Source organism: Lipotes vexillifer, unplaced genomic scaffold (genome assembly GCF_000442215.2).
Source record: "Lipotes vexillifer unplaced genomic scaffold, Lipotes_vexillifer_v1.1 scaffold740, whole genome shotgun sequence".
In the NCBI taxonomy this organism is placed as follows: Eukaryota; Metazoa; Chordata; class Mammalia; order Artiodactyla; family Lipotidae; genus Lipotes; species Lipotes vexillifer.
The window spans coordinates 1,670,552-1,683,294 of NW_006778610.1; the positions used below are offsets into that span (position 1 = coordinate 1,670,552).

Sequence of the window (12,743 nt, forward strand, 5' to 3'; positions counted from 1 at the left end):
CATTGCTCGATGTGGATCCCTCTTTGAGAGACATTCTATCTGAATTCCATTCTATCCATTCTATTCTATCTGAATCTGAGGGTCAGATCCTGGGCTTGATAAAATTACCAGTGTTAACCCCCTAGGAGGCTTTTTGAAATAGAGCCTGCCAGCCTGTCCAATGAACCCAAACATCACTGTTAGCCAAGAATGTGCTTTTAATTGTTAAATGTGCACAATTACTATCACTGTTTAAGTTCAATTGATAAATTTGTAAAGTATTACAGCTTTCCTTTCTGATACTCTTGATAGTCTTTAAAAATGGTGTTCAAAAATATTTAATTCACAAGTAATACAACTTGTTCTTCTTGAAGTGATTGCTTAAGATTTGCATATGCTTAAGTGACAGATCATAACACACACTAAATTATGAATGAAAAACCTAGTGCAACTATGAGTCAATGTTTGTTACAAAAACACAGCATGCTGCTCCAAGTGCATTTTTCTCCTAATCTCCAAAGATAAACTAAAAAAAACTCTACTTTAGTCTAATCAAGAGACTATGTGAATGCAATATATTTAATCTTTATCTAGAGACATTTGGGGCCAGAAATGATATTTCATTAACTCACAGTAGATGACTTAAACAAATACAGCATTACACTAAAACTAATAGCAATAACATGCTCACAGCCACCCTAAAAAGGATTAATACTGGGATATATAAAAAATGTTTTTAATAAGCTGGAGGAAGAAGAATAAAAGTTAAGCAAAATTAAGTATTTCAAACCAACAAATGTATTTATTTGTTACTCACATAAAGCAATATTACACTTAAGAAACCTGTGGGAAACGTCTATTCTTTTCGTAAACCTTAAAATTGCCACTAAATTTTAGCAAAGAATCTGTCTAAGGATACTGTGTACATAGAGATCAAAAAGTATAAAAGGATAGTTAATATTTCACCTTTAAAATAGAAAGCCTTACTTCCAACAACTCAATGCATAAATACCACAAAAATGAATGTATAGGCAAAGTAAAATAACTGTATTTAAGATATTAATTCCATTATTTACTCTCAAATTTGATTATGTTTCTGATAGAACTAGCCAGTAGGATTTCTATAGTATCAGCAAATTGGAGACATGATGAAAAATTAGTCTTACCAGACACACATAGAAAGCATTTTTAACTCTCTTTAATAATGTCGTGCTTCAAAATAAAAGAAATGAAATCTCTTAACAGAATGAGGCTATGTAATTCAAGATGTCATCATCTAACGGAAATTCACCCCCAATTCTCTGTTTAGTTCTCTACTTTATAAATCCCTAAGTCAAAATTTGTAGAAATAATGGGTGAATTTCGAAGATGTCATGCTAAGTGAAATAAGCCAGTCACAAAAAGATAAGTACTGTATGATTCCCCCTATATGAACTACCTAGAGTAGTCAAATTCATAGAAAGTAGAAGGGTAGTTGCCAGGGGCTGGGGAGGGAAGGAATGACGAGTTAGTGTTTAAGGGGTATAGAGTTTTGATTTTGCAAGATGAAAACAGTTCTGGAACTTGGTTGCACAACAATCTGAATGTACTTAAGGCTACTGAACTATACACTTAAAAATGGTTAAGGTGATAAATTTTATGTTATGTATACGTATTTTACCATAATTTTTTAAATAAATAAAAATTTGTAGAAATAATATTTTATGTCTCTAGAGTCTTTTTCTGAGATTAATAATTTTAATATTAATGATAAATAAATTTAGAGTGCACTTGAAAAACCCATAATTTTAAGACATATGGGGGAAGGGGAAAAAAGAAAGTCAACTTAATTGAGATATATCATGTCACTTCATGATATATGCTTTAAAACAGTATATTCCTGGCTGTGAGTTGGTAATTGTGGGAGCTAAGTGATAGGTACATGGGAATTCATTATACTATTCTCTTTGCTTTTGTATGCTTAAAATTTTTCATAGTAAGACATTAAAAAAAAGATATCTGTGCAAATAAACAAAGTGAGAAATTCAGCACGGCAGCAGGCTTGATGGGAAGGGTAGGGTGGGTTTTCTAACAAGATAGTGTTAAAAGATGGAATGAAGTAAGATATGGAAATATTTTAGAATCTATTTTAAAAATATGAATTTGATGTAATTAGGATAATGTTGAAAGGTTTTAAGAAAATCAATGTGAATTAATCAGAGAGAAAGACTACTGAAAGGAAGGAATTAAAACGGAATTAAAAATCAGGAATCAAGGGCTTCCCTGGTGGCGCAGTGGTTGAGAGTCCGCCTGCCGATGCAGGGGACGTGGGTTTGTGCCCCGGTCCGGAATGATCCCACATGCCGCGGAGCGGCTGGGCCCATGAGCCATGGCCGCTGAGCCTGCGCGTCCGGAGCCTGTGCTCCTAAATGGAAGAGGCCACAACGGTGAGAGGCCCGCGTACCGCAAAAAATCAGGAATCAAAAAGAAATTTAAATTGTTTAAATTTCTAAGAATAAAATTTTAAATTTTTACTCTATATAAATTAGGAAATAAGCCCTTTCAATAAGGGTTCCTAAGCTGTCAGGGAAATAATCAAAGTATTTCTAGTGTGCTGCTATGAAATTTCAAAATATAATCAAGTAGGTTTAACTAAAAAGACAGGGATTAATAGGGGGTGGGGAGCAGAGGCCTTTTAATTCTTCTTTAAGAATAACAGGACTTCCATGGCGTTCCAGTGGTTAAGACTCTGTGCTTCCATTGCAGAGGGCATGGGTTTGATCCCTGGTCTTGTAAGGTCCCTCATCCCGCCTGCATGCCGTGCAATGCGGCCAAAATAAATAAAATAAAATAAAATAAACAATTCTTCTGCATATCATTGTAAATCAAAGTAAATCAATTATACTTCAATTTAAAATTTTTTAAAAAAACGAGTAACATACAAAATAATCTAGTGTTATTTGTATAAAATTTAATCTCAAAATTAGTATTAATAGAATAGAATATTTTGTTTTCAGTATCTGAATGGTCTCTCTTCCTGTTTCTGCTACACAAAAGTGAGAGAATGTAGTTGAAAAGCTATGGTAAATTATTTTATCAATAACCTGTAAAAGGTGATATCACAGAACTAATGTACTCATATCCAGTGAGTAAAAACACAAAAACAAAAGAAAAAATTTTAGAAGGCAAGTTGCTTTGAAGTTTTAAACTGCACAAATTCCCAAAAGGGCTCTGAATCTAAGACAAGGCTAAGAACATATGCTATGATGAATAAAGTTTAGGGTGAAGAATAAATTGTGATGACACTGGAGAAAAGGAAGCATATATGTAATATACAAAGAAGTAGAGAGAACAGTACCAAAATTAAACCTATATACACATTACTTAGATTCAATATATGTCATGATTTTGCCACATTTGCTTCATCTATCCCTGGTGTATTTTTTTCTTTGCTAACCTCATTAGTATCATTTTATACCTTAGTCCATAATCAAACTGTCTCAAAAAAGGTCCTTTTACAGTTGATTTGAGTCAGGGTCCAAAGAAGGTTCACACATTACATTAGGCTATGCCTCCTGATTTCTATTAATTTAGAGTAGTGCTACTCAAAATGTGGTCTGAAATGGTGCCAATTCAAGAACTAATTGTAAATTACCAGTCCCAAAACTGTTCTCAATCTGCAAACTCTTTGTCATGGGTCTATTGATAAATTCAGAAAAGGAAAGTAAGGACTTGGAAACTTTCATAGCAAGTTGACACTGTCAACACACCCAAGTGCACGGTCAGTGGACCCATCTAGTGAACCAGGCTGGTAATCTCACCCTCCCGTGATTGAGTCTCACATGATCTGAGCTGCACACTAGTTTTGCGCACCGGGACAGCTTACTGGTCGCTGCCCCAAGGACATTTTAAAAACAAAACAGAACAAAAAACTGGTCCTTAATTCTAAATAGTTAGAAGTGCAGTCCTCCTCCTCACTTCTTTATCCTACCATTAACTTTTTAAGGAAACTGGGTCAAATGTCCTTTAGATTTCTGGATTTTTCTATTTGCTTCCTGTGGTGTCAATTAACTTGGTCCTCTATCACTTGTCTTCCTTAATTGGTTCTATTCAGGTTAATCTTTGGGGGCAAGAATACTCCATAGACTGTGCTCTGTGACTCAGGTTATAAAACTTCAGAAAGTACATAATATCTGGATATCCTATTTTTAGTAATGATAAGATTGAATGCTAGGTTCAGGTAATGATAGCTCAATCCCTCTTTTGTAAATTTCACATCAATTTTTCACCTTATATTTTCATCTACTGATTACTGTTGACTAATTCATTTCATTAGGGATTGAAAAGTGGTGACTTTCTATCATCCTTTCCATATTTATTAGATGGAATTCTCAGGGAAAAAACAATTTTCCTTATCAAATTAGGCTATTTAGTTACTATGAGATATGATTCATGCAGGAAAGACAGGATAAATGCTTATTTCTTTCCTTTTGACTAACAATTTTCAGACCAAGGAGTTGATGAGTTGATGTCCTAGATACTCCCAATGGTGTTCAATGAGTTAGGTTTGGAGTCTCTTCTGCTCCACTCCCTCTCTCTCTCTCTCTCTCTCTCTCTCTCTCTCTCTCTCTCTTTGTCCCCATCCCTCCCTCGTTCTCTAACATTATGAGCCCATGGGTTTTTAAGATATATACAGACATATATTGGAGATATAAAGGGCTAGGTTTCAGAACTCCACAATAAAGCAAATAGCACAATACAGCGAGTCACATGAATTTTTTGGTTTCCCAATGCATATAAAAGTTATGTTTACACTATACTAAGTTATGTTTCCCAATGCATATAAAAGTTATGTATATACTATATTAAGTGTGCAATAGCATTAGGTCTAAAAACACATTGTATGAACAAAAAATACTTTATTGCTAAAAAATGTTCACCATCATCTGAGCCTCCAGTGAGTCATAATCATTTTGCTGGTGGAGTGTCTTGTCTCGATGTTGATGGCTGCTGACTCATCAGGGTGGTGGTCACTGAAGGTTGGGATGGCTGTGGCAATTTCTTAAAATAAGACAACAATGAAGTTTGCAACATCGACTGACCACTTCTTTCACCAACGATGTCTCTGTAGCATGCAATGCTGTTTGATAGCATTTTACCCATTTTGAATTTCTTTCTAAACTGGAGTCAGTCCTCTCAAACCCTGCTTCTGCTTTATCAACGAAGTTTATGTCATATTCTAAATCCTTTGTTGTCAGTTCGTCACAGCATCTTCACCAGGAGTAGATTCTATCTCACGAAACCACTTTCTTTGCTCATCCGTAAGAAGTAACTCCTCATCTGTTGAAGTTTTATCATGAGATTGCTGTCAGTCAGTCGCATCTTCAGCCTCCACTTCTAATGCTAGTTCTCTTGCTATTTCTACTACATCTGCAGTGACTTCCTCCACTGAAGTCTTGAACCCCTCAAAGTCATCCATGAGGGTTGCTCAACTTCTTCCAAACTCCTGTTAATGTTGACATTTTGACTTCTTCCCATGAATCACAGTGTTCCTAAAGGCACCTAGAATGGTGAGTCCTTTCCAGGAGGCTTTCAATTGACTTTGCCCAGATCCAACTGAGGAATCACTATCTTTGGCAGCTATAACCTTATGAAATGTATCTCTTACAAAATGTGACTTGAAAGTTGAAATTACTCGAACCATGGGCTGCAGAATGGATGTTGTGTTAGTAAGCATGAAAACAATATTAATCTTGTTGTACATCTCCATCAGGGCTCTTGGGTGACTAGGTACATTGTCAATGACCAGTACTATTTTGAAATGAATCTTTTTTTCTGAACAGTATGTCTCAACAGTGGGCTTAATATATTCAGTAAATCACTTATAAATAGATGTGCTATCAGCCAGGCTTTTTTGCTCCATTTATAGAAGAGTAGATTTAGCATAACCTAAAGGGCCCTAAAATTTTCAGAATGATAAGTGAGCACTGGCTTCAACTTAAAGTCACCAGCTGTATTAGCCCCTAACAAGATAGTCAGCCTTTATGTCTTTGAAGTTTTGAAGTCAGGCATTGACTTCTCCTTTCCAGCTGTGAAAGTCCTAGATGGCATCTTCTTCCAATAGAAGGCTGTTTTGTCTACACGGAAAATTTGTTGTTTAGTGTAGGTACCTTAATTGATGATCTTAGCTAGATCTCCTGGATAACTTGCTGCAGCTTCTACATTCAGCCCTTGCTGCTTCACCTCACACTTCTATGTTATGGAGCTAGTTTCTTTCCTGAAACCTCATGAGCCAAACTCTGCTAGCTTCAAACTTTTCTTCTGTAACTCCCTCACCTTTCTCAGCCATCATAGAATTGAAGAGATAGGGCCTTCCTCTGGATTAGGCTTTGGCTTATGGGAAGTTGTCCTGGTTTGATCTTCTATCCCAACCACTAAAACTTTCTTCTTATCAGCAGTAAGGCTGTTTCACTTTCTTATCATTCGCATATTCACTGGAGTAGCACACTTAACTTCTTTCAAGAGCTTCTGCTTTGCATCCACAACTTGGCTAACTGTTTGGTGCAAGAGGCCTAGGTTTTGATCTACTCAGCTTTTGACACGCCTTCCTCACTAAGCTTAATCATTTCCAGTTTCTGATTCGAAGTGAAGATAGGCAATGCTTACTTACACTTGAGCACTTAGAGGCCATTGTAGGGTTATTAATTGGCCTAATTTCAATATTGCTGTGTCTCAGGAAATAGGGAGGCCCGAGGAGAGGGGCAGAGATGGGGCAATGGCCAGTCAGTGGAGCAGTCAGAACACATACATTTATTAAGTTCGCTGTCTTAATGGGCAGGATTCCTGGCACCCCCAAACAATCACAATACTAACATCAAAGATCACTGGTCACAGATCACCATAACAAATATAATAATGAAAAAGTTTGAAATACTGTGAGAATTATCAAAATATGACACAGAGACACGAGTGAGCAAATGTTGTTGGAAAAGTGGCACCAATAGACTTGCTCGAGGCAGGGTTAACCACAAAACTTCAATTTGTAAAACATGCACTATCCATAAAGTGCAATAAAGCAAAGTGCAATAAAACAACGTAACCCTATAATGTGTTTCAAACAATTGCATTCATTGTTATTTACCATCTTCTGCTCCCCTTATTGTAGAGAATTCAGAACAATACACTACAGACCATTACGGTATATTTGGTGCTAATAGATTTTCATAAAGGTTTCTGAAAACCTAACTACAATTTCATTCATAGCTTTATTTCTATAACAAAAGATGCTGAAAATTTCAAACAACCAACTAAAAATTATAACCACAATATAACTGTCCACGTGCCAGAAACTGTGCTAAACTTTTTGAATGCAAATCTCATTTAACGTATACAATAGCCACGTTAGGTGAGTATTACTATTATTCCTATTTTATAGATAAAGAAAATGAAGTTTGGAGACATTAAGTAATTTGTCTAAAATCCAGCTAGTAAATGGTAGAGTCAGGATTTGTACTCAGGTCTATCTAACTCTGAAGCCCATGCTATTAACCACTATCTTTAATATCTGACAGACCATCATGTTAAACAATGGCTCTCAACAAAAGTGTACTGCCTTCCTGAAGGTTTTGGAGATGATGGGGGTAGGAGAACAAGAAGAACTATCCTGCCCAGATGCCAACAGAATTAAGCCCCACTGAAAAAATACTGATTTAGAAGTATTCTCCTTAATCTGCATACCTCCAGATATAAAAATTAGGACTATTTTGATTATTTTAAGAAACTGCTTCCTTTTAAAATTTTTAAATTATTTACATGTTTCATTAATTCACATTGCTTTTCTCATCAACTTTGCAGGAAAAATGATGCTTTGCCTTATATAAAAAGTTGAATTATACCAATTCTCTAAACATTGTCACAATTATTTTAAAATTAAAAAATAAAATGGGTGGTACCAAAGTGATTTGTGAACAAACCTGAAGGTATGAGTGACAATATATGTACTCTTTAAAGGAGCCTATACATACAGGGATAAACAAAGGTTTCTTTAAAAATAAGGGGCAGAGAGAGGCATTAAAAAGTTGTATTAGGAAACTTTTGGGGACGACGGATATGTTCACTCTCATGATTGTAGTGAAGGTTCAAGGTCCGTACATATGTCAAAACTGATCAAATTATACACTTTAAATATGTGCAGTTTATTGTTTGTCAATTATACATCAATACAACTATTTTTAATATAAAAATTAATTTCTGGAGCCTAAAAAGTAAAAGAATATTCTAAGTATTGTCTCCAAACAGTCCCAGAAAGCCTGAGATGTAATACAGATGGAAGGTTAAAGGAAATAAAGTGACTGATTCACAATTTCCTTCTTAAACTGGGTATAGAACTGCAGAAATTAAGTAGTAAAAATACTAATATTCCAAAATACAGAAGAGAGGGATCTCCTTGCTGGAGCCCCTTTTCCTAATTCAGATCAACAGCATGCACTGAGGCAGGGCTGGGTGAGAAACCGCAGTCAACACCATGCAGACACCCAGTCCCAGAAGTCACCCCCTGGCCACAGAGAGCCCACATATTATACATCACTGGCACGCTGGGTTTGGTCCTCACTATGTTTAAAAAATATCTTTTTTAATTAGTTGCCAATCTTTAAAAATTTAGATTTTATCCCCAAATCTTTTTTACTTTTCTTGGAAGAACTGGTAAACCCCTAGGCCCATGTTTCCAACCTGGTCTCAGGCCAAGCACTCTGGTCAGCCACAGGCCCCAAGACTCAGTGCCCATTCTGTCTTGTCCCTGGCAGCCTGACCCACTTACATTACCCAACCAGGTCTTCACAGACTTTTGAGTTTGCAGTCCTTATCCTAAGGCTATAAAGATTTTTCTCTGATGAATGTTTTGTTTTGTTTTGATACTATCTACAGGCTTACCCCCACATTAAAGAGAACAGCCCTTAATTAGAGGTGCAATTCTTACCCCAAAGGGTAGGGAACTCAGCTGAAAGTGGCAGCAAACAAGAAACTAGACTTAGCCATACCCATCCATGAAGTAGAGGCCAGGCCAGAATAAAAACAAATCCTGGAAACTGGTTCTTATGGCACTAGTTTCAACAAATTCAGTGAAGAAACTTCTGACATATAATTTGTCTTCTGGAGATCTTCCCCAGAGTCTCCCAACACACACACATACACACATACACACACACATACACACACACACACACACACACACACACACATACACACACAGACCCAACTTCCTACCTTTCTGCTCCCCAACTCTGCTAGGTCACTGAAATGGTAACAGGAATCTCTATTATCCTGCCTCCAACTTAAGATAAAAGAAAATTTCTTTTTTTTTTTAACCTGATAAAAAGGGAAAGTTCCCAAGGAATAATCACACAAATTATTACAGGACAAAAGGGGTCAGAAACCTATTCTCATTCAATGAATAAAACAACCAACATTTTAATCATTACATATCAGAAGCATTAATATTAAAGTCAGGAAGAAGACAAAGAGAACTGTTATTACTATTAACATTTTTCTACTCAGTTCATAAATAGTAGGGAGAAATATTACAAAGAAGGCAACAAAAAACTCATTTGCAGATAACCTCACTCTACCTAGAAGACACAAGAGAAATCACTGAAAAATTATGAAAATTAACAGGAGAATTCAGTAAGATGACTGAATGGTTACAAACTTAATATACAAAACTTAGCAGTTCTTTTATGTCAATAATAATCATAGAAGAAATAAGATGAATAAAAATTCAAACACAATAGCAAACAAAATTTTTAAATACTCAGGAACAAAATTAATAAAAGATGCTAGTAAGGTCATATTATCCTAGAGCAAGAGATGCCTTAAAAGTTTATGAACTGTCCCGTCACTAGCTTAGAGAGTGGGGCTGGAATCCACCACAAGAAATTGACTCTATACCTCTGAACCCTCACATGAGCTCCCCTGTCAAAGCTTAGCTGATATACGACCCAAGAGGAATCATGGCTTCTCCTCCCAGTGACAATCTAGATCTGATCAAGGCCTGCATTTCACTAGCCTCTAGATCTGAATCATAGGAATAAGCTCAAAACTGTTCTCATTTCTCAGATTTCATATAGGAAACAGAGCTAATCAGCAGAGAATCAGGATTCACCACTTTTTCACGGATCAGATAAAATGTCAAGTAGAGAAAACTTACTTATTCTCTAAGAACAGTATTTCAAGGAACTCTTAAAGAGCTTTTGGCAGAGAACCTTACTAAATGTATGTGTGGAAATAAATGAGTACATAGACCTTTTACATTATTACTACTGAATAGAATCAAAAGAAAGAATGTTTTGGAAGTATTTATATTATTAAGAAATTCCCAGTGAATACAGTCCTCAATATTTCAGAATTTGTGATTATTTGACTATGGTTTGGTTTCTGGATTATCTTTCCACTCTCTGGACAAAAGTAGTTTCCTAAGAAAATTAATAGTGTAAGCAAATGGTTTGAAGCACCACAGAAGCATCTGTTTACATTCAGATAATTAATATGCTAACAACTCTTATTATTAAATTGAAGCAGTTCACCTAAGGACTTTTGTAGATAATACTTCATTAGCCTAATTATAATGAGTATATATAGCTGAAGTAATAAAATGGACATCTGTTTTAAAACATTCTTCAATTTAAGCCTTCTACTAAATCAAACTAGCTTTCATACATTACTTTCAATTACTGCGGTTTTTGTGGTGGTGGGGGGAACAAAAAACAACCCCATTGAAATAGAAAATAAAATTTTCTTACCTTTGAAGTTCTCCATTCCCAGCCATCGCCTATCTTCTGTGAATGTTTAATGAATTCTGCACAATAATGCTGGAACGTTTCTTCTCCAAAGAACTCATCTTCTTCCATACTAAATAACAACTGAAATATAAAAACTATTAGCATCAGCTGTGGAATGAATACTGAAAAGAATTCAATTAATTCACTTATTTCTTTAAACAAACAAAAATTTGGGATGTACACTGGCAAATAACCTCAGAGCCACTCCAAAAAAAAAGTGTTTTGTTTCCATCTTTCTCACCCTATCCCCCTTTTTTAATCAGAAAGAAAATATGATCAACATGAAAACCCAGGGACTTCCCTGGTAGTGCAGGGCTTGGGAATCCGCCTGCCAATGCAGGGGACACGGGTTCAAGCCCTGGTCCGGGAGGATCCCACATGCAGCAGACCAACTAAGCCTGTGCACCACAACTACTGAGCCTGCGATCTAGAGCCCGCACTACTGAAGCCCACGTGCCTAGAGCCCGTGCTCCACAACGAGAAGCCACCGCAATGAGAAGCCCACGCACTGCAACGAAGAGTAGCCCCTGCTCGCGCAACTAAAGAAAGCCCGTGCGCAGCAACGAAGACCCAATGTATCCAAAAATAAATAAATAAATAAATAAATTTATTTTTTTTTAAAAACATGAAAACCCAAAACCTAGCTTTGTATTGATAACAAATACGTATCTATGGTTCAAAAAGTTTAGTTTGTCCATAAATTAACTTTCAAGTGTTCATTATCTCACTTCTTCTAAGCTAATGCTTCCAAACAACCTCCTCACACTTCCTTCTCTATCTCCTACCTTAGCTCTTATATAGACAGCATCACAGTGATTAGTGGAGCTGGGCTGTTCTTCACACCTTATATTAGAGTTCAACTCACTAACAAAAGATGTTCTAAAGCCTGAAAATATTTGTTTTGCAAGGTGTAAGGTGATGATCACCTAATTAACTACCTACTTTATTGAGTCTACAAATGTGCCAAAATCAAGGATTACCCACATATTTGTTATATAAATCTATCTAAAACATGAAACATTGCTTATAGAAAGAAAATTTTAGAGCAGCTGGAAAGGAAACTCAGATTATATAGTTCAAGTCTCTTGATGAGAAAAGTTGGACCAAGTGAATTCCCACATTCTCCTCATTAGTGATAAGCATCTTCAGGACAATTAGCACTTGTTAACTGCTTACTATGTCAGGTACTTATGCTAGACACTTCACATTCCCATTTAATCGTGGCACAACCCAAAGGCTGCTGTTATCCTCATTCCTCAAATGAAAGAGTAAGTAATCTGCTCAAGAATACAAATGAGGAAGAGTTCAAACTCCAGTTTGGCTCCAGGGCCAATGATCTGTCTATACTAGCTGATTCTCGGTCCAGTGTTCTTTCTGATTATTCAAATTTAGTATGACCTACATAAGAATTTGTTCACTCATCCAACAAATACATATTGTATGTAAGTAGTAAGCACTGTGCATAGGTAAGGGTTAGATACACAAAAATGAAAAAGTGTATAGTCCTTGCCTTGTAAGAACTTATCTTGAATGAAGCACTGTAGGATGTTGAGCAGCATTCCTGGTCTCTATCCACTGGGATGCCAGTAGTGTCCCTTTCCCCATTTGTAACAACCAAAAATGTCTCCAGACATTGCCAAAGGTTACCTGGGGGACAGTCACTCTACAGCTGCTTACTTCTCTGTCCTTCGTGGTTGCAGAAGCGTTTACCCACCTGGCAAACTCATACACATTCTACAGGTGTCCCTCCAGGATGCTTCTATCAAGATGTACCTTGTTTCCCCCACTAGACCATGAACATCTTGAGGACAAGATCCCAGTCTAATTCATCTTGGTACCCCCAGCACCCAGCTTAGTGCCTGGCTCTAGACTGAACCTGATAAACGTTTGTTGGATGAATGAATAAGTAAATGAAGTATGAACTGTAAAAAAAAAAAAAAAAAAAAAAAA

General features: G+C 36.3%; 1 protein-coding gene across 1 annotated transcript in view; it reads right to left on the reverse strand.

Moving 5' to 3' along the window:
- The window catches only part of ATG10 (autophagy related 10), a 223,141-nt gene that overhangs the window by 196,630 nt on the left and 13,768 nt on the right, over positions 1–12,743 (reverse strand). Inside the window, exon 2 of the mRNA XM_007451711.1 lies at positions 10,755–10,874. Within this exon, the coding sequence (XP_007451773.1) occupies positions 10,755–10,862 (108 nt within the window). The 5' untranslated portion in view covers positions 10,863–10,874. The remainder of the gene's footprint in view (positions 1–10,754; positions 10,875–12,743) is intronic.